The sequence below is a fragment of the Ranitomeya imitator genome, chromosome 1, assembly GCF_032444005.1.
Source record: "Ranitomeya imitator isolate aRanImi1 chromosome 1, aRanImi1.pri, whole genome shotgun sequence".
Classification (NCBI taxonomy): domain Eukaryota; kingdom Metazoa; phylum Chordata; class Amphibia; order Anura; family Dendrobatidae; genus Ranitomeya; species Ranitomeya imitator.
The window spans coordinates 503,734,686-503,758,490 of NC_091282.1; the positions used below are offsets into that span (position 1 = coordinate 503,734,686).

A 23,805-nucleotide genomic window follows, 5' to 3' on the forward strand; every position below is an offset into this window, starting at 1 on the left:
AAGTCAGTGAAGATGGAAAAGATGATTGGACGTGGAGAGAGAAAATTAGGAAGTGGAGATCCTGATGGGAATTTACGGCACTAGGACAACTCCCTGCCACCTCCACTTACTATGCTCTGGGTCCTGAGAGACCTCAGAGCAATATAAATGGCATTTACCAGTACTTAATTTGATGTGAATCGGACAAATCGTATTTTGGCAAATTTGGTCTTTTATAGCAGTAGCTTTAATGCTTGTATGCTAGAGCTTTTCATTTTTACCAAAACTACATAAGAAACATATTTTCTTCTTTAGCTTGCCTTGTAGATGGGAATTGTTTTGAAAAATGCATTAGATTCTTTTTCTCTTAATGTATGAATTTCCTTCTCCATTGGTCTTCGTTTAAACTGTTTACGAAAAAAAATTAAAGTTTATTTTTAGTTCATCCTACATTCTATGGAATACTATCCTATAGAAACATCTCCAGTATATTGTTTCCTTTGGTTATGTGCAGGAATGGACAACAACTGAAATTTAACATTAGCATTTAAAAGCACACAGGCCAATGCCGTCACCCCACTACACATACAGTTAGGGCCAGAAATATTTGGACAGTGACACAATTTTCGCGAGTTGGGCTCTGCATGCCACCACATTGGATTTGAAATGAAACCTCTACAACAGAATTCAAGTGCAGATTGTAACGTTTAATTTGAAGGGTTGAACAAAAATATCTGATAGAAAATGTAGGAATTGTACACATTTCTTTACAAACACTCCACATTTTAGGAGGTCAAAAGTAATTGGACAAATAAACATAACCCAAACAAAATATTTTTATTTTCAATATTTTGTTGCAAATCCTTTGGAGGCAATCACTGCCTTAAGTCTGGAACCCATGGACATCACCAAACGCTGGGTTTCCTCCTTCTTAATGCTTTGCCAGGCCTTTACAGCAGCAGCCTTCAGGTCTTGCTTGTTTGTGGGTCTTTCCGTCTTAAGTCTGGATTTGAGCAAGTGAAATGCATGCTCAATTGGGTTTAGATCTGGAGATTGACTTGGCCATTGCAGAATGTTCCACTTTTTGGCACTCATGAACTCCTGGGTAGCTTTGGATGTATGCTTGGGGTCATTGTCCATCTGTACTATGAAGCGCCGTCCAATCAACTTTGCAGCATTTGGCTGAATCTGGGCTGAAAGTATATCCTGGTACACTTCAGAATTCATCCGGCTACTCTTGTCTGCTCTTATGTCATCAATAAACACAAGTGACCCAGTGCCATTGAAAGCCATGCATGCCCATGCCATCACGTTGCCTCCACCATGTTTTACAGAGGATGTGGTGTGCCTTGGATCATGTGCCGTTCCCTTTCTTCTCCAAACTTTTTTCTTCCCATCATTCTGGTACAGGTTGATCTTTGTCTCATCTGTCCATAGAATACTTTTCCAGAACTGAGCTGGCTTCTTGAGGTGTTTTTCTGCAAATTTAACTCTGGCCTGTCTATTTTTGGTATTGATGAATGGTTTGCATCTAGATGTGAACCCTTTGTATTTATTGTCATGGAGTCTTCTCTTTACTGTTGACTTAGAGACATACACCTACTTCACTGAGAGTGTTCTGGACTTCAGTTGATGTTGTGAACGGGTTCTTCTTCACCAAATTAAGTATGCGGCGATCATCCACCACTGTTGTCATCCGTGGACGCCCAGGCCTTTTTGAGTTCCCAAGCTCACCAGTCAATTCCTTTTTTCTCAGAATGTACCCAACTGTTGATTTTGCTACTCCAAGCATGTCTGCTATCTCTCTGATGGATTTTTTCTTTTTTTTTCAGCCTCAGGATGTTCTGCTTCACCTCAATTGAGAGTTCCTTTGACCGCATGTTGTCTGCTCACAGCAACAGCTTCCAAATGCAAAACCACACACCTGGAATCCACCCCTGACCTTTTAACTACCTCATTGATTACAGGTTAACGAGGGAGACGCCTTCAGAGTTAATTGCAGCCCTTAGAGTCCATTGTCCAATTACTTTTGGTCCCTTGAAAAAGAGGACGCTATGCATTACAGAGCTATGATTCCTAAACCCTTTCTCCGATTTGGATGTGGAAACTATCATATTGCAGCTGGGAGTGTGCACTTTCAGCCCATATTATATATATAATTGTATTTCTGAACATGTTTTTGTAAACAGCTAAAATAACAAAACTTGTGTCACTGTCCAAATATTTCTGGCCCTAACTGTACATAGACACACACTTCCCTTCATGGAGGTTGTCTATTACAAGTGTGACGCTGTCTGATCCTAAAGAAAATAAAGATGTAATGCAAGACCATTAGTAGCAATAATACTGCTATGCAAAATTAAACTAAATAATACGACCCTGCAATGGCCTTATTATACCATAACATAATGATGGAATATTGCCACCAGACTGATCGCTAACAAAGCACCTCTGTACCAAAACTAATATCACCATCATACTTCATCGCCTTCAGCAAAGCATTTGGTAAAGTATCTTATACTATCCTTATAGAAAAAATTACAAAGTATGGGATTAACAAGGCTATGGTTAGATTAATTCATAGCTTGCTTAGTGATCGTACTCAAAGAGTGGTAATAAATGGTTTCATATCCAATTGGAAAAGTCTTTCAAGTGGGGTACCACAAGGCTCTGTCCTGGTCCTAGTGTCGTTCCACATTTTTATAAATTATCTAGATAAGGGAGCTAAAGGTAAACTAATCAAATCTGCAGATGACGCACAGCTAGGAGGGATAGCTAACACTAGAGAAGACAGAAAAAGGATTCAGAAGGATCTAGATAAGATTGAACAATGGGCAGCAACTAATAGAATGGTATTTAACATGGAGAAATGCAAGATTCTACATCTGGGCAAGAAAAATGAAAATTACATCTATAGAATGGGAGGAATAGAACTAAGCAACAGCATGCGTGAAAAAGTCTTGGGTACACTAATAGATCTCAGACTGTACATGACTCAACAATGTGATTCAGAAGCAAATAAGGCAAACACAGTTCTAGGATGTATTAAGAGAAGCATTTCCTAGATCACTTGAAGTAATTATCCTCCTGTACTCATCCTTGGTCAGGCCTTATCGGAAATACTGTGTCCAGTTCTGGGCATCACATATTAAAAAAGACATTGAAAAACTGGAGCAAGTTCAGAGAAGAGTGACCAGAATAATGAGTGACCAGAATGGTGAGTGGACTGCAAAGTATGTCCTACAAGGAACTGCTAAAGGATCTGGGAATGTTTAGATTTCAAAAAAAGAAGGCTATGGGGAGACTTAATAGCTGTCTACAAATATCTGAAGAGATGTCACAGTGTAGAGGCATCATCATTCTCATTTGCTCATGGAAACACGAGAAGCAATGGAATGAAACTGAAAGGGCGAAGATATAGATTAGATATTAGAAAAAAACTTTTTGACAGTGAGAGTGGTCAATGAGTGGAACAGGCTTTCCCGAGAGGTAATGAGTTCTCCTTCAATGAATGTCTTCAAGCAGAGGCTGGACAGACATCTGAGATGGTTTAGTGAATCCAGCATAAAGCAGGGGGTTGGACACGATGACCCTTGAGGTCTCTTCCAACTTTAACATTCTATGATTTTATCAAATATGCAATATAAAAACAACAAATAATACTGTCCCTCTGTGCCTCCTAATAATAATAATGAAAATATTATTATTAATTATACTGCCCCTCCCTTTATTAATTACTCAACTCCTCAAGTTTTCCTCTTTTTGATAATAACCCCCAGTGTGTCCCTTTTGATGACTCCACAGTGTGTTTTCTTATGATAATAGCCCTCTTGGTGAATCTCTTTCTAATAATGCTGCCTCTATGTGCCTCTCCTCCTTTTGAAAAGACATCCCCCAGGGAGTTTCCTTTTCATAATGACCTTCTGTATTTGACCCTGCCTTTTATAAATGATCATGTGTGCCTCCACTCCTTTTGATCATGGCTCCCTGTTATGATCTGGTGGCCTTGGAGCCGCATGGAACTTTATCTGGAGTTAGTGGAAACTATACTGACCGCAAATCCTGAACTTAACACCGCAACTAGAAGTAGCCGTGGGGTGTGCCTAACATAACCTAGACACCTCGACACAGCCGGAGGACTAAATACCCCTATAGATGGAAGTAGGAATTCTATCTTGCCTCAGAGCAGAACCCCAATGGATAGGCAGCCTCCCACAAATATTGACTGTGAGTGGTAGAGGAAAGACACACGCAGGCAGGAAACAGGTTTTAGCAAAAGAGGCCACTTCTAGCTAAATAGGAAAGGATAGGATGGAATACTAAGCGGTCAGTATTAAAACCCTTCCAAAAATATCCACAGCAGATGATACAAAAAATTCCACCATCTAACTAAAGATGTGGAGCGTATATCTGCAACTCCTGAGAACCCAACAAGACTGAGAAAACACTGACCCAATCAAAGCTGGACAAGAGAAAACAAATGAACAGCACAAAATCATTCAGCACACAGCAAGTGTGCCACAGAAAAAAACAAACAAACACTTATCTTTGCTGAATTGGCAGTAAGGCAGGAGGAACCAGACCAAGATCCAAAACATCCCTGAACCATGGACAACTGGCAAGGACTAATGAATCCTGCACACCTAAATACCCCAGTCAGAACTGCAATCAGCAGAAACACCTGACCAAGACTGCACTTCTGGGACAACTGCATTACCACTTACAACCACCGGAGGGAGCCCAAAAGCAGAATTCACAACAGTATCCCCCCTTGAGGAGGGGTCACCGAACCCTTACCAGAGCCCCCAGGACGATCAGGACGAGCCAGATGAAAGGCACGGACCAAATCAGCAGCATGGACATCAGAGGCAAAAACCCAAGAATTATCCTCCTGGCCATAACCCTTCCATTTGACAAGGTACTGAAGCCTCCGCCTCGAAAAACAAGAATCCAAAATCTTCTCAACCACATACTCCAACTCTCCATCAACCAACACAGGGGCCGGAGGATCAACAGAGGGAACAACGGGCACCACATATTTCCGCAATAAAGATCTATGGAAGACATTATGGATAGCAAAAGAGGCCGGAAGCACCAATCGAAAAGACACCGGATTAATAATCTCAGAAATCCTATAAACCGAGGCTTAAACTTAGGGGAAGAAACCTTCATAGGAACATGACGGGAAGACAACCAGACCAGATCCCCAACCCGAAGCCGGGAACCAACACACCGACGACGGTTAGCAAAACGTTGAGCCTCCTCCTGAGACAACATCAAATTGTCCACCACATGAGCCCAAATCTGCTGCAACCTGTCAACCACAGAATCCACACCAGGACAGTCAGAAGGCTCAACCTGCCCAGAAGAAAAACGATGATGAAAACCAAAATTACAAAAGAAAGGCGAAACCAAAGTAGCCGAACTAGCCCGATTATTAAGGGCAAACTCGGCCAATGGCAAGAAGGCCACCCAATCATCCTGATCAGCAGACACAAAGCATCTCAAATAAGTCTCCAAAGTCTGATTAGTTCGTTCGGTCTGGCCATTTGTCTGAGGATGAAATGCAGAAGAAAAAGACAAATCAATGCCCAGCCTAGCACAAAAGGCCCGGCAGAACCTAGAAACAAACTGGGAACCTCTGTCGGACACAATATTCTCCGGAATACCATGCAAACGAACCACATGCTGAAAAAACAACAGAACCAAATCTGAAGAGGAAGGCAATTTAGGCAAAGGCACCAAATGAACCATCTTAAGGCCCCTTCACATTAAGCGACGCTGCAGCGATACCGACAACGATCCGGATCGCTGCAGCGTCGCTGTTTGGTCGCTGGAGAGCTGTCACACAGACCGCTCTCCAGCGACCAACGATGCCGGTAACCAGGGTAAACATCGGGTAACTAAGCGCAGGGCCGCGCTTAGTAACCCGATGTTTACCCTGGTTACCATGCTAAAAGTAAAAAAAAACAAACACTAGATACTTACCTACCGCTGTCTGTCCTCCAGCGCTGTGCTCTGCTTCTCTGCTCTCCTTCTGTACTGTCTGTGAGCCGGAAAGCAGAGCGGTGACGTCACCGCTCTGCTTTCCGGCTCACAGACAGTACAGGAGGAGTGCAGAGCACAGCGCCGGGGACAGACAGCGGTAGGTAAGTATCTAGTGTTTGTTTTTTTTTACTTTTAGGATGGTAACCAGGGTAAACATCGGGTTACTAAGCGCGGCCCTGCGCTTAGTTACCCGATGTTTACCCTGGTTACCAGTGAAGACATCGCTGGATCGGTGTCACACACGCCGATCCAGCGATGTCTCCAGGGAGTCCAGCGACGAAATAAAGTTCTGGACTTTGTTCAGCGACCAACGATCTCCCAGCAGGGGCCTGATCGTTGGTCGCTGTCACACAGAACGATTTCATTAACGATATCGTTGCTACGTCACAAATAGCAACGATATCGTTAACAATATCGTTATGTGTGAAGGTACCTTTAGAGAACCGGTCACAAACAACCCAGATAACAGACATCTTCTGGGAAACCGGAAGATCAGAAATAAAATCTATAGAAATATGCGTCCAGGGCCTCTCAGGGACCGGCAATGGCAAAAGCAACCCACTAGCATGGGAACAACAAGGCTTGGCCCGTGCACAAGTCCCACAGGACTGCACAAAAAAACGCACATCACGTGACAAAGAAGGCCACCAAAAGGACCTAGCAACCAAATCTCTGGTACCAAAAATACCAGGATGAACAGCCAACACAGAACAGTGAACCTCAGAAATCACTCTACTAGTCCATCTGTCAGGAACAAACAGTTTCCCCACTGGACACCGGTCAGGTCTGTCAGCCTGAAATTCCTGAAGGACCCGTCGTAAATCAGGGGAAATGGCAGAAAGGACCACCCCTTCTTTCAGAATGCCGACCGGTTCAAGGACCTCAGGAGAATCAGGCAAAAAACTCCTAGAGATTGCATCAGCCTTAATATTCTTAGAACCCAGAAGATACGAAACCACGAAATCAAAACGGGAAAAAAATAAGGACCATCGAGCCTGTCTAGGGTTCAGCCGTTTGGCAGACTCGAGGTAAATCAGATTCTTATGATCGGTCAAGACCATAATACGGTGCTTAGCTCCCTCAAGCCAATGTCGCCACTCCTCAAACGCCCACTTCATAGCCAACAACTCCCGATTGCCAACATCATAATTGCGTTCAGCAGGCGAAAACTTACGGGAAAAGAAGGCACACGGTTTCAACACGGAACCAACAAAATCCCTCTGAGACAAAACGGCCCCTGCCCCCATCTCAGAAGCGGCAATCTCAACCTGAAACGGAAGCGAAACATCCGGTTGGCGCAACACAGGAGCAGAAGTAAATCGGCGTTTAAGCTCCTGAAAGGCAGAGACAGCCGCAGAGGACCAATTCGCCACATCAGCGCCTTTCTTAGTCAAATCGGTCAAGGGTTTAACCACACTGGAGAAGATAGCAATGAAACGGCGATAAAAATTTGCAAAACCCAAAAATTTCTGAAGGCTCTTCACGGACGTGGGTTGAATCCAATCATGAATGGCCTGAACCTTAACCGGATCCATCTCCATAGATGAGGGAGAAAAAATGAAGCCCAAATAAGAAACCTTCTGCACCCCAAAGAGACACTTAGACCCCTTCACAAACAAAGCATTGTCACAAAGGATCTGAAATACCATCCTGACCTGTTCCACATGAGACTCCCAATCATCTGAAAAAATCAAAATATCATCCAAATATACAATCAAGAATTTATCAAGATAAGTCCGGAAGATATCATGCATGAAGGACTGAAAAACAGATGGAGCATTAGAGAGCCCGAATGGCATCACAAGGTATTCAAAATGGCCTTTGGGCGTATTAAATGCAGTTTTCCATTCATCACCCTGCTTAATACGAACAAGATTATATGCCCCCCGAAGGTCAATCTTCGTAAACCAACTAGCCCCCTTAATCCTAGCAAACAAATCAGAAAGCAAAGGTAAAGGGTATTGAAACTTGAAAGTGATCTTATTCAAGAGGCGATAATCAATACAGGGTCTCAAGGAGCCATCCTTCTAAGCAACAAAAAAAAATCCCGCTCCCAGCTGTGAAGAAGATGGCCGAATATGCCCTTTCTCCAAAGACTCCTTAATATAACTCCGCATGGTGGTATGTTCAGGCACAGACAGATTGAAAAGTCGGCCCTTAGGAAACTTACAGCCTGGAATCAAGTCAATAGCACAATCACAGTCCCTGTGCGGTGGAAGGGAACTGGACTCATCGAATACATCCTGAAAATCAGACAAAAACTTAGGAATTTCAGAAGAGGAAGAAGAGGAGATTGACATCAAAGGAACATCATTATGAATCCCCTGACAACCCCAACTAGTCACAGACATAGACTTCCAGTCCAACACAGATTATGTACCTGCAACCACGGAAAACCCAGTACGATAGCATCATGCAAATTATGCAACACCAGAAATCGACAATCTTCCTGATGGGCTGGCGCCATGCGCATGGTCACCTGTGCCCAAAACTGGGGCTTATTTTTAGCCAAAGGTGTAGCATCAATGCCCCTTAAAGGAATAGGGTTCTGCAAAGGCTGCAAGGGAAAACCACAACGCCTGGCAAACTCAAAGTCCATTAAGTTCAAGGCGGCGCCTGAATCCACAAACACCATGACAGAAAATGATGACAATGAGCAGATCAAGGACATAGATAACAGAAATTTAGGTTGTACAGTACTGATGGTAAATGAACTAGCGATCCTCTGTGTACGCTTAGGGCAGACTGAAATGACATGAGAAGCGTCGCCACAATAATAACACAACTTATTCTGACGTCTGAATCCTTGTCGTTCCGTTCTAGACAGAATCCTATCACACTGCATAGGCTCAGGAATTTGCTCTGAGGACAACGCCACAGCGCGCACAGTTCTGCGCTCCCGCAAGCGCCAGTCAATCTGAATGGCCAGAGACATAGAATCACTCAGACCGAAAGGTGTGGGAAACCCCACCATAACATCTTTAACGGATTCAGAAAGACCCTTTCTGAAAATTGCCGCCAAAGCATCATCATTCCATTTAGTCAACACAGACCATTTTCTAAATTTCTGACAATACAATTCTGCCGCCTCCTGACCCTGAGACAGGGCCAACAAGGTCTTCTCCGCTTGATCCACAGAATTAGGTTCATCATATAATAATCCTAAAGCCTGAAAAAAGGAGTGAACATTAAGCAAAGCTGGATTCCCAGATTCCAGGGAAAATGCCCAATCCTGTGGATCGCCACGCAGCAGGGAGATGATGATTTTAACCTGCTGAATGGAATCACCAGAGGATCGAGGTCTCAGAGCAAAAAACAGTTTACAGTTGTTTTTAAAACTCAAAAATTTGGACCAGTCCCCAAAAAACAAATCAGGAGTAGGAATCTTCGGCTCTAAAGCAGGAGTCTGAACAATATAATCAGAAATACCCTGTACCCTAGCAGCAAGCTGGTCTACACGAGAAGCTAATTCCTGAACATCCATGTTAGCACAAGACTCCTCAGCCACCCAGAGATTAAGAGGGAAGAGTAGAAAAAGCAGACTACAGAAAAAAAAATGGCTCAACACCTTTCTTCCCTTCTTCTGAGATGCATTTACCTCATTATTGGCCAGTTGTACTGTTATGACCTGGTGGCCATGGAGCTGCATGGAACTTTCTCTGGAGTTGGTGGAAACTATACTGACCACAAATCCTGAACTTAACACCGCAACTAGAAGTAGCCGTGGGGTGTGCCTAACAAAACCTAGACACCTCGACACAGCCGGAGGACTAAATGATAGATGGAAGTAGGAATTCTATCTTGCCTCAGAGCAGAACCCCAAAGGATAGGCAGCCCCCCACAAATATTGACTGTGAGTGGTAGAGGAAAGACACACACAGGCAGGAAACAGGTTTTAGCAAAAGAGGCCACTTCTAAATAAATAGGAAAGGATAGGACGGAATACTAAGCGGTCAGTATTAAAACCCTTCCAAAAATATCCACAGCAGATGATACAAAAAATTCCACCATCTAACTAAAGATGTGGAGCGTATATCTGCAACTCCTGAGAACCCAACAAGACTGAGAAAACACTGACCCAATCTAAGCTGGACAAGAGAAAACAAATGAACAGCACAAAATCATTCAGCACACAGCAAGTGTGCCACAGAAAAAAAAAAAACACTTATCTTTGCTGAATTGGCAGCAAGGCAGGAGGAACCAGACCAAGATCCAAAACATCCCTGAACCATGGACAACTGGCAAGGACTAATGAATCCTGCACACCTAAATACCCCAGTCAGAACTGCAATCAGCAGAAACACCTGACCAAGACTGCACTTCTGGGACAACTGCATTACCACTTACAACCACCGGAGGGAGCCCAAAAGCAGAATTCACAACAGCTCCCCCAGTGTGCCTTCTTTTGATAATGACCCTCTGTGTGCCTCCCTCGCCTTTGGATAAGCACCCACATGTAGCTCCCCATCATTTAATAATAATCAAACAGAGTGCCACCCCTCCTTTTAACAATAACTAGTTATTGGTAAACCCCTGGATGTTCGGGTCCGGCGGGTTCAGCCAAACAGTTAAAAAAGGCCAGGCAAAGCTGTAATATATATGCCTTTTCTGAAGCTGCTGCCAGTTGCTAATGTTTGGCTGGGGGGCATCAATATCCATGGCCCCTTACCTGCCTGAGAATACCAACCCCCAGCTGTCTGCTTTAGCTTGGCTGGTTGTCAAAAATGGGGGGAACTGCATGCTGTTTTTTTATTATTTATTTAAATAATTTTAAAAAATGGCATTGGGACCCCTCTATTCTTGATAACAAGCCTTGCTAAAACTGACAGCTGAGCGTTGCAGCCCGCTGCTGTGAGTTTTGCCTGACTTGTTATCAAAAATACAGGGGAACCCACGCTATTGTTTGTATTATTTATAGCACAGGGACTGGCTAATGATTACTCCCATCAGCCGATGCCCGCTCTCACTATTATTAGTGGTAGCAGACATAAGTTGATGAGAGTAGTAGTGCCAGCAGCCGACGCCTGTGACCGTAGGTAAACATTTTACCTTCGATCACAGCTGTGGGCTCATGCTGTTATCTGACAGTGTGGGAGCCCCAGTGCTCTGTCCTGTGGTATTTTTTCTCAGCCATTTTCAGTGTGCGAGTGAAATTGCAGCATGCTGTGATTGTCACCGACACTTGGCCGAGTCTCGGCTCACTCACATCCATATAAGTTTATGGGTGCAAGAGAGACAACGCACATCACATGGATCTCATCCGAGTGATGTGCGTTATACACTGACCCCGGCAATGGAGGAGATGGAGAAATTCATTTCTCCGCCTCCTCCATAGCTGTGCTTCGATCTTCTTTGTGCGAGAGGCTCAGAGCATAGATGCATGACACTCGGCTCCCGTTCGCAGCAGAGCAGGAGCCAAGGGTCATTTGCATATCGCATCCGATGCTCTCGCATTGCGTGCCATACGCTAGAGTGACTCCAGCCTAACACAAACTTCCTGATGGTACGGATCCCAAACTTTACTGTTCGGATTTGCCCATCTCTAATTATGACCCATCCAGTGTGTCTCTTTTGATAATGCACCCCTATGTGACTCCCTGCCTTTTGATAAATACCCCCTTTTGATAACAACTTTGCATGTGTTGTTTTCTTGTGATAATGACCTCTAGTAATCCACTGTTATAAATTATAAAGCCTCCCTGTGATTTCTTACAGAATAAAAATCAACTCAAACTAACCTAACCCTGCTCACACCAAGTAGTCACATGCTCCTCCAATGCAGTCTATGGGCCGGCACAGGTGGTGCAATGTTATGCCATCGTGCCACCTGATGTCCTCTGTGTGTGGCGCTGTGGCCTCTTTCAAGCTGCAGGCTGGAATTTCGCTTCGGCCTGCTTAACTAAGCAGGGGAGCAGTGAGTCAATGGGTCTCAGCTCCACCAAATTTTTTAACAGTTTCAACATACTGAGGACACCAATACTGATAAAAATGTAACTGGCCTATCTGGCATTTACGAGCCAGACCGTCCTATCTAGCATTTGCCAGAATTAGCAGATGGCATATCTGGCCTCATCCATGTGACTGTAAAAGTAGATCTTTGAATTTATGTTAACAGCTGCTCAAACAAGAGGTCTACCACCATAATCATGTGCAGAAAGTAGAATAAAAAGTCTACAATCAGAAAATTTAAACCATCTAGAGAACGTATGCATCTTGCCTGGTTTTATTTATTAAAAAAATAAACAGTAGGTAATACATTTCATCTAAAGAAATTTTCAACTTTGTACTATCCCTTTGTGTTGGAATTTGTTGTCCCTTGACAACTAATCTGATCACATGGTGTCTAACTGCTCAAACCTTCTGCAATTAGGCATAACACCAATTCTCAGACAAGTTGCATGATCAAAAACACTTGTACAACTTGTCTTTGACTTTCGGCTGCATGACTGTAATTTTGCTGTTACATAGTCAAATCATAGATAAGTTGCACTTAAGTTGCAGTGGCATTGCAATTAAGACTTTGGTAACTTAGCTTCATCTGACTTGCAACAGAAAATCCAACATATTTGTAAATATATGCGACTCTGAGCCACACTATAGGAAATCTTTTGTTGCAATGTCACAATGCGACACTGTGATGTCAGGATCACATGACACTTGTCCCAATGTATACCCAGCCTTAGCGGTAATCATTTGATGAAATTAGAAGCATGTTATCATATAATAAGCTGCAGGGAAAATGAAGCATTACACATGTGTTTATTAAAATCAATGGGCTATCTATGTAATGCTATAGTTTTAAGTACTCCACAGCTACTACTTGTGGCCACTTTTTGGTTATTTGATACATGACAATCCAGAATAAAAAGCTGACCACTACTGGGGCAACCCCTTCTTAGTTACTGTATTCCCCAGTGTAAAATAAAAATAAGAGATACTTATCTCCCACACTGGCACCCCGGGCAGTGACAAAGTATTTTGATGCCCTAAGTAGATGAAGACAATGGTGCCACCCCAAAGCAAACGATTGGCTCAGAGACTAATATAATATGACCCCTAATGCACATCCCCTCAGATAGGTTAGCTAGCAAACGCTGATGACCTCTTCCACTAGAACTGTTACCTTTTCACAAAAATTTTTTAGCAAAAAAACAAAAGTGTTGCACTTTAGGAATGTGACTTAACAGGTGGTGCAATTTTAAAGTTAAATAAAGAATGAATCATTTTTTGCTGACCATTTACACAATACAGAAGTAAAATAGCGATATTCATCCCTGACGTCCTATATTTTAAATGTAGAACCCAAGGATAGTTATGGAAGCTAACAAAGCGTGACTATAATCAAGGCCGTTTGGTTTAAATTAACGTGTCCAGCTTTTGGCAAATACCCTAATGGAAAATAAACAGACCCTTTTTATAAATAAAAGGATATGTCTGATGGTTTTTGCGTCCATCATACAGCAAATACAGCTTGCACAAAACTGAAGGTGGTTCTAGTGATGTATTCCGGTTTTGGTGACATACTCATGTAGTGCTAGTTGTTCTGGTGCTGCATTCATGTAGCGATGATGATTCTGGTGATACATTCATCACCAGAACCATCATCCATACATGAATATGAAGCCAAAATCCTCATCAGTACATAATTAGAGCACAAGGGCCATCAATAGTACATGAATTTAGCATCAGAAACCAGTGCTATAGATGTGGAGTCGGTGTCCATTTTGGACCGACTCCGACTATTAAAATATCTAATAAATTTGGTTCAGTTGTTCAGTGCTGAATGTGCTGTAAATGTTTTCAGAATAATATAGGAAAGTTATAAAATGTCCTATAAATGTCTGTTCTATTCCTGATCTAAAGATCTAGGCTTTTAGTTGAGATGCATCTGTGCTGCACTTTATGTACATGTTCAGTAGTGAGGCAGTGCTGTGGAGTCAGAGTTGAAGTAAATAAATACATCACCAGAACCACTTTTAGTAGATATACAAGTCAAAAGAACCACCATTAGTATATGAATGCATCACTAGATTAACAGTCAGTACATGAATACATCAACAGACCCACCATCAGTACTTGACTACGTCACCAGAACATTCATCAGTACATGAATACATCACTAGAACCAAGAGTACTTGAATACAAGAACCAAGCTTAGCACAACAATCAATCTAATATATAAAGCTGAATGTGTGTGTGTGTGTGTGTATGTATGTATGTATGTATGTCCGGGATTGGCATCTGCACTGTCGCAGCTACAGCCACAAAATTTTGCACAGTCATACGTCTGGACCCCGAGAGCGTCATAGGCTATGTTGTGAGGTGAAATTTTAACCCCGCGCGTTCCAATTCACCAAACAATTTTGCCCCTATCCACATAATGGGGAAAAAAGTGAAAGGAAAAGTGTTGGAGGCGTCGCAGCTACAGCCACAAAATTTTGCACAGTCACACGTCTGGACCCTGAGAGCATCATGGGCTATGTTGTGAGGTGAAATTTTAACCCCGCGCTTTCCAATTCACCAAACAACTTTGCCCCTATCTACATAATGGGGAAAAAGTGAAAGGAAAAGTGTTGGAGGCGTCGCAGCTACAGCCACAAAATTTTGCACAGTCACACGTCTGGACCCCGAGAGCATCATAGGCTATGTTGTGAGGTGAAATTTTTACCCCGCGCTTTCCAATTCACCAAACAATTTTGCCCCTATCTACATAATGGGGAAAAGTGAAAGGAAAAGTGTTGGAGGCAAATTGACAGCTGCCAGATGTGAACAAGGGGGACTTAAAGAGTGAGAGAGATGGCGCCAAAGAGTACATACCATACAGTTGCTAAGGTGGGGCCCCGACATGGGATACTCATCAAACACGGGGATATGAACACACACACAAAATGCGCCACAAACTACCACGTGCTTGAACACATATACCACCCTCAGGACACATTTCACCACACATACACCAACCTCGCCACATAAAAGTCGAAACACAAAAGTCGCCGCTCAAAACTCACCACGCGCAAAACTCGCCACATGCAAAAACTAGGCTCACGCAAAACTCGCCACAAGTGCAAAACTCACCTCATGGAAAACTCGCCACACGCAAAGCTAGCACACACGGAAAAATTGCCACATGCACAAAAGTTGCAACACATGCAAAAGTTGCCTCACACAAAACTTGCACATACTCAAAAGGCACCACACATAAGTCTCGCCACGCGCAAAACTTGCCATGCGCAAAACTTGCTGCACACAACTTGCTACACTAACCTGTCACATGCAACTCGACACACAAAAAGTTGCTACACGCATGTTGCCACACAAAACTCATCTCACAAAAGTCGCTACATGCATGTCGCCACATGCAACTCAACACACACAACTTGACACATGAAACTCGCCCTAAAACACACACAAATCTGGTATTATCCTTCAAAAATAAAAATCTGATTAATAAGCAGACAAACTACAAGAGCAACAAATGTACCATATAGGAAATATGGCAGCTGTCAGTCACATGACCTGTCTATTATGTGTATGTGTGAGCTAATATATACTGCCAGGGGGGAGGGCTTCCTGTTGGCTGGGGATTTATCAGACTGCCAATTTAGCTTACAAATACTGAGGTAAAAATACTGACCAAATAATGTGGGAATGCGGTCTAATACAGGAGGAGATGACACACAGATATATACTATATACAGGAGATTACACATAGGTATATACTATATACAGGAGAGATGACACACAGGTATATACTATATACAGGAGGAGATGACACACAGGTATATACTATATACAGGAGGAGATGACACACAGGTGTATACTATATACAGGAGCAGATGACACACAGGTATATACTATATACAGGAGCAGATGACACACAGGTATATACTATATACAGGAGGAGATGACATACAGGTATATACTATATACAGGAGGAGGTGACACACAGGTATATACTATATACAGGAGGAGATGACACACACATATATACTATGTACAGGGGACATGACACACAGGTATATACTATATACAGGAGATGACATACAGATATATACTATATACAAGAGGAGATGACAACCTGGTATATACTATATACAGGGGAGATGACATACAGGTACATACTATATACAGGGGCAATGACACACAGGTATATACTATATACAGTGGAGATGACACACAGGTATATACTATATACAGGAGGAGATGACATACAGGTATATACTATGTACTGGAGGAGATGACACACAGGTATATACTATATACAGGAGCAGATGATACACAGGTATATACTATATACAGGAGGAGATGACTTACAGGTACATACTATATACAGAAGGAGATGACACACGTATATACTATATACAGGAGGAGATGACATACAGGTATATACTATATAAAAGATGAGATGACATAGGTATATAGAGGAGATGACATACAGCAGGTATATACTATATACAGGGGAGATGACATACAGGTATATACTATATACAGGAGATGACATACAGGTATATACTATATATAGGAGGAGATGACATACAGGTATATACTATATACAGGAGGAGGTGACACACAGGTATATACTATATACAGGAGGAGATGACACACACATATATACTATATACAGGGGACATGACACACAGGTATATACTATATACAGGAGGAGATGACATACAGGTACATACTATATATAGGGGCGATGACACACAGGTATATACTATATAGAGTGGAGATGACACACAGGTATATACTATATACAGGAGGAGATGACATACAGGTATATACTATATACTGGAGATGACACAGGTATATACTATATACAGGAGCAGATGATACACAGGTATATATTATATACAGGAGGAGATGACTTACAGGTACATACTATATACAGAAGGAGATGACACACGTATGTACTATATACAGGAGGAGATGACATACAGGTATATACTATATAAAAGATGAGATGACATAGGTATATAAAGGAGATGACATACAGCAAGGTATATACTATATACAGGGGAGATGACATACAGGTATATACTATATACAGGAGATGACATACAGGTATATTCTATATATAGTAGGAGATGACATACAGGTATATAGTATATACAGAAGAGATGACATACAGGTATATAATAGAGGAAATGACACATGGGTATACACAATATACAGGAGGAGATGACATACAGCAGGTATATACTATTTACAGGGGAGATGACATACAGGTATATACTATATACAAGAGAAGACATACAGGTGTATACTATATATAAGAGAGATGACAAACATGTATATACTGAGGTGAAAATGAAAAGGTGTGAGTGCAAAATGAGAGGAGTGAGGGAAAATAGTGGAGTGATCGGAAAATGACAGATGTGAGGTCGAAATGACAAGTGTTAGGGGGAAATGAGAGGAGTGAGGGGGGAAATAAGGAGTGAGGGGAAAAATGAGAGGTGTAAGGGAGAAAATGAGAGGTGTAAGGGAGAAAATGAGAGGCATGATGGGAAAATAAGAGAAGTGAGGTGCTATAACTAACCACAGATATTTACTATGCCCAGGCAACGCCGGGCTCTTCAGCTAGTTGTAATATAAAGTCAGGAGACACTGGGAGTTGTTATTAACAGCCATCATCAGACTGTGGACCACACAGGAAGCACAGTACTGATAAGAATTACCGTATATACTCGAGTATAAGCCGAGATTTTCAGCCCATTTTTTTGGGCTGAAAGTCCCCCTCTCGGCTTATACTCGAGTCATATACCCGGGTGTCGGCAGGGGAGGGGGTGCGGGGGCTGTGTAGTCATACTTACCTGCTGCGGCGCGGTCCCTGCAGTCCCTGGCTTCCCCGGCGCTGCAGATTCTTCCTGTACTGAGCGGTCACATGGCACCGCTCATTACAGAAATGAATAGGCGGCTCCACCCCCATAGGGGAGGAGCCGCATATTCATTGATGTAAATGATCGGTGCCATGTGACCGCTCAATTACAGGAAGAAGCTGCAGCGCCGGAGAAGCCAGGGACTGCAGGGACCGCGCCGCAGCAGGTAAAGGGAGCGCAGCGCTATAATTACCTGCTCCTCGCTCCGGTGCGGCTCCGTCTGCAGCGTCCTCTAGCAGTGACGCTCAGGTTAGAGGGCGCTGTGACGTAGTCAGTGCGCGCCCTCTGCTGAGCGTCAGTGCTGGAGACGGAGCCGCAGAGGAGCAGGTAATTATTGAAAGCGCCGGCGTCCTGAGAAGAGAGGTGAGAATGTGATTTTTTTTTTTATTGCAGCCGCATTTTATATGGCACAGCTTTGTAAGGAACATCTATGGGGCCATAATCAAAGGTGCAGAGCATATATGGCACAGCATTATAAGGAGCATCTATGGGGCCATAATCAAAGGTGCAGAGCATATATGGCACAGCATTATAAGGGGCACCTATGGGGCCATAATCAAAGGTGCAGAGAATATATGGCACAGCATTATAAGGAGCATCTATGGGGCCATAATCAAAGGTGCAGAGCATATATGGCACAGCATTATAAGGGGCACCTATGGGGCCATAATCAAAGGTGCAGAGCATATATGGCACAGCATTATAAGGAGCATCTATGGGGCCATAATCAAAGGTGCAGAGCATATATGGCACAACATTATAAGGAGCACCTATGGGGCCATAATCAAAGGTGCAGAGCATATACGGCACAGCATTATAAGGAGCATCTATGGGGCCATAATCAAAGTTGCAGAGGATATACGGCACAGCATTATAAGGAGCATTTATGGGGCCATAATCAAAGGTGCAGAGCATATATGGCACAGCATTATAAGGAGCATTTATGGGGCCATAATCAAAGGTGCAGAGCATATATGGCACAGCATTATAAGGGGCACCTATGGGGCCATAATCAAAGGTGCAGAGCATATATGGCACAGCATTATAAGGGGCACCTATGGGGCCATAATCAAAGGTGCAGAGCATATATGGCACAGCATTATAAGGAGCATCTATGGGGCCATAATCAAAGGTGCAGAGCATATATGGCACAACATTATAAGGAGCACCTATGGGGCCATAATCAAAGGTGCAGAGCATATACGGCACAGCATTATAAGGAGCATCTATGGGGCCATAATCAAAGTTGCAGAGGATATACGGCACAGCATTATAAGGAGCATTTATGGGGCCATAATCAAAGGTGCAGAGCATATATGGCACAGCATTATAAGGAGCATTTATGGGGCCATAATCAAAGGTGCAGAGCATATACGGCACAGCATTATAAGGAGCATCTATGGGGCCATAATCAAAGTTGCAGAGCATATACGGCACAGCATTATAAGGAGCATTTATGGGGCCATAATCAAAGGTGCAGAGCATATATGGCACAGCATTATAAGGAGCATCTATGGGGCCATAATCAAAGGTGCAGAGCATATATGGCACAGCATTATAAGGAGCATCTATGGGGCCATAATCAAAGGTGCAGAGCATATATGGCACAGCTTTATAAGGAGCACCTATGGGGCCATAATCAAAGGTGCAGAGCATATATGGCACAACATTATAAGGAGCATTTATGGGGCCATAATCAAAGGTGCAGAGCATATATGGGGCACAGCATTATAAGGGGCATCTATGGGGCCATAATCAAAGGTGCAGAGCATATATGGCACAGCATTATAAGGAGCATCTATGGGGCCATAATCAAAGGTGCAGAGCATATATGGCACAGCATTATAAGGAACACCTATGGGGCCATAATCAAAGGTGCAGAGTATATATGGCACAGCATTATAAGGGGCATCTATGGGGCCATAATCAAAGGTGCAGAGCATATATGGCACAGCATTATAAGGAGCACCTATGGGGCCATAATCAAAGGTGCAGAGCATATATGGCACAGCATTATAAGGAGCACCTATGGGGCCATAATCAAACGTGCAGAGCATATATGGCACAGCATTATAAGGAGCACCTATGGGGCCATAATCAAAGGTGCAGAGCATATATGGCACTGCATTATAAGGAGCATCTATGGGGCCATAATCAAAGGTGCAGAGCATATATGGCACAGCATTATAAGGAGCACCTATGGGGCCATAATCAAAGGTGCAGAGCATATATGGCACAGCATTATAAGGAGCATCTATGGGGCCATAATCAAAGGTGCAGAGCATATATGGCACAGCATTATAAGGAGCAACTATGGGGCCATAATCAAAGGTGCAGAGCATATATGGCACTGCATTATAAGGAGCACCTATGGGGCCATAATCAAAGGTGCAGAGCATATATGGCACAGCTTTATAAGGGGCATCTATGGGGCCATAATCAAAGGTGCAGAGCATATATGGCACAGCATTATAAGGAGCATCTATGGGGCCATAATCAAAGGTGCAGAGCATATATGGCACAGCATTATAAGGAGCATCTATGGGGCCATAATCAAAGGTGCAGAGCATATATGGCACAGCATTATAAGGAGCATCTATGGGGCCATAATCAAAGGTGCAGAGCATATATGGCACAGCATTATAAGGGGCACCTATGGGGCCATAATCAAAGGTGCAGAGAATATATGGCACAGCATTATAAGGGGCACCTATGGGGCCATAATCAAAGGTGCAGAGCATATATGGCACAGCATTATAAGGAGCATCTATGGGGCCATAATCAAAGGTGCAGAGCATATATGGCACAACATTATAAGGAGCACCTATGGGGCCATAATCAAAGGTGCAGAGCATATACGGCACAGCATTATAAGGAGCATCTATGGGGCCATAATCAAAGTTGCAGAGGATATACGGCACAGCATTATAAGGAGCATTTATGGGGCCATAATCAAAGGTGCAGAGCATATATGGCACAGCATTATAAGGAGCATTTATGGGGCCATAATCAAAGGTGCAGAGCATATATGGCACAGCATTATAAGGGGCACCTATGGGGCCATAATCAAAGGTGCAGAGCATATATGGCACAGCATTATAAGGGGCACCTATGGGGCCATAATCAAAGGTGCAGAGCATATATGGCACAGCATTATAAGGAGCATCTATGGGGCCATAATCAAAGGTGCAGAGCATATATGGCACAACATTATAAGGAGCACCTATGGGGCCATAATCAAAGGTGCAGAGCATATACGGCACAGCATTATAAGGAGCATCTATGGGGCCATAATCAAAGTTGCAGAGGATATACGGCACAGCATTATAAGGAGCATTTATGGGGCCATAATCAAAGGTGCAGAGCATATATGGCACAGCATTATAAGGAGCATTTATGGGGCCATAATCAAAGGTGCAGAGCATATATGGCACAGCATTATAAGGAGCATTTATGGGGCCATAATCAAAGGTGCAGAGCATATATGGCACAGCATTATAAGGAGCATCTATGGGGCCATAATCAAAGGTGCAGAGCATATATGGCACAGCATTATAAGGAGCACCTATGGGGCCATAATCAAAGGTACAGAGCATATATGGCACAACATTATAAGGAGCATTTATGGGGCCATAATCAAAGGTGCAGAGCATATATGGGGCACAGCATTATAAGGGGCATCTATGGGGCCATAATCAAAGGTGCAGAGCATATATGGCACAGCATTATAAGGAGCACCTATGGGGCCATAATCAAAGGTGCAGAGCATATATGGCACAGCATTATAAGGAGCACCTATGGGGCCATAATCAAAGGTGCAGAGCATATATGGCACAGCATTATAAGGAACACCTATGGGGCCATAATCAAAGGTGCAGAGTATATATGGCACAGCATTATAAGGGGCATCTATGGGGCCATAATCAAAGGTGCAGAGCATATATGGCACAGCATTATAAGGAGCACCTATGGGGCCATAATCAAAGGTGCAGAGCATATATGGCACAGCATTATAAGGAGCACCTATGGGGCCATAATCAAAGGTGCAGAGCATATATGGCACAGCATTATAAGGAGCACCTATGGGGCCATAATCAAAGGTGCAGAGCATATATGGCACTGCATTATAAGGAGCATCTATGGGGCCATAATCAAAGGTGCAGAGCATATATGGCACAGCATTATAAGGAGCACCTATGGGGCCATAATCAAAGGTGCAGAGCATATATGGCACAGCATTATAAGGAGCATCTATGGGGCCATAATCAAAGGTGCAGAGCATATATGGCACAGCATTATAAGGAGCAACTAGGGGGCCATAATCAAAGGTGCAGAGCATATATGGCACTGCATTATAAGGAGCACCTATGGGGCCATAATCAAAGGTGCAGAGCATATATGGCACAGCTTTATAAGGGGCATCTATGGGGCCATAATCAAAGGTGCAGAGCATATATGGCACAGCATTATAAGGAGCATCTATGGGGCCATAATCAAAGGTGCAGAGCATATATGGCACAGCATTATAAGGAGCAACTATGGGGCCATAATCAAAGGTGCAGAGCATATATGACACAGCATTATAAGGAGCACCTATGGGGCCATAATCAAAGGTGCAGAGCATATATGGCACAGCATTATAAGGAGCACCTATGGGGCCATAATCAAACGTGCAGAGCATATATGGCACAGCATTATAAGGAGCACCTATGGGGCCATAATCAAACGTGCAGAGCATATATGGCACAGCATTATAAGGAGCATCTATGGGGCCATAATCAAAGGTGCAGAGCATATATGGCACAGCATTATAAGGAGCACCTATGAGGCCATAATCAAAGGTGCAGAGTATATATGGCACAGCATTATAATGAGCATCTATGGGGCCATAATCAAAGGTGCAGAGCATATATGGCACAGCATTATAAGGAGCACCTATGGGGCCATAATCAAAGGTGCAGAGCATATATGGCACAGCATTATAATGAGCACCTATGGGGCCATAATCAAAGATGCAGAGCATATATGGCACAGCATTATAAGGGGCATCTATGGGGCCATAATCAAAGGTGCAGAGCATATATGGCACAGCATTATAAGGAGCATCTATGGAGCCATAATCAAAGGTGCAGAGCATATATGGCACAGCATTATAAGGAGCATCTATGGGGCCATAATCAAAGTTGCAGAGCATATATGGCACAGCATTATAAGGAGCACCTATGGGGCCATAATCAAAGGTGCAGAGCATATATGGCACAGCATTATAAGGAGCATCTATGGAGCCATAATCAAAGGTGCAGAGCATATATGGCACAGCATTATAATGAGCACCTATGGGGCCATAATCAAAGATGCAGAGCATATATGGCACAGCATTATAAGGGGCATCTATGGGGCCATAATCAAAGGTGCAAAGCATATATGGCACAGCATTATAAGGAGCATCTATGGGGCCATAATCAAAGGTGCAGAGCATATATGGCACAGCATTATAAGGAGCACCTATGGGGCCATAATCAAAGGTGCAGAGCATATATGGCACAGCATTATAATGAGCACCTATGGGGCCATAATCAAAGGTGCAGAGCATATATGGCACAGCATTATAAGGAGCACCTATGGGGCAATAATCAAAGGTGCAGAGCATATATGGCACAGCATTATAAGGAGCACCTATGGGGCCATAATCAAAGATGCAGAGCATATATGGCACAGCATTATAAGGAGCACCTATGGGGCCATAATCAAAGGTGCAGAGCATATATGGCACAGCATTATAAGGAGCATCTATGGGGCCATAATCAAAGGTGCAGAGCATATATGGCACAGCATTATAAGGAGCATCTATGGGGCCATAATCAAAGGTGCAGAGCATATATGGCACAGCATTATAAGGGGC

The 23,805-nt window shown here is 43.2% G+C and overlaps 1 protein-coding gene across 1 annotated transcript in view; it reads right to left on the minus strand.

The window, feature by feature from the left end:
• Nucleotides 1–290: 290 nt before the first annotated feature.
• The window catches only part of LOC138675002 (WD repeat-containing protein 64-like), a 178,129-nt gene continuing 154,614 nt past the window's right edge, over nt 291–23,805 (minus strand). The window contains exon 18 of the mRNA XM_069762941.1: nt 291–386. Within this exon, the coding sequence (XP_069619042.1) occupies nt 291–386 (96 nt within the window). The remainder of the gene's footprint in view (nt 387–23,805) is intronic.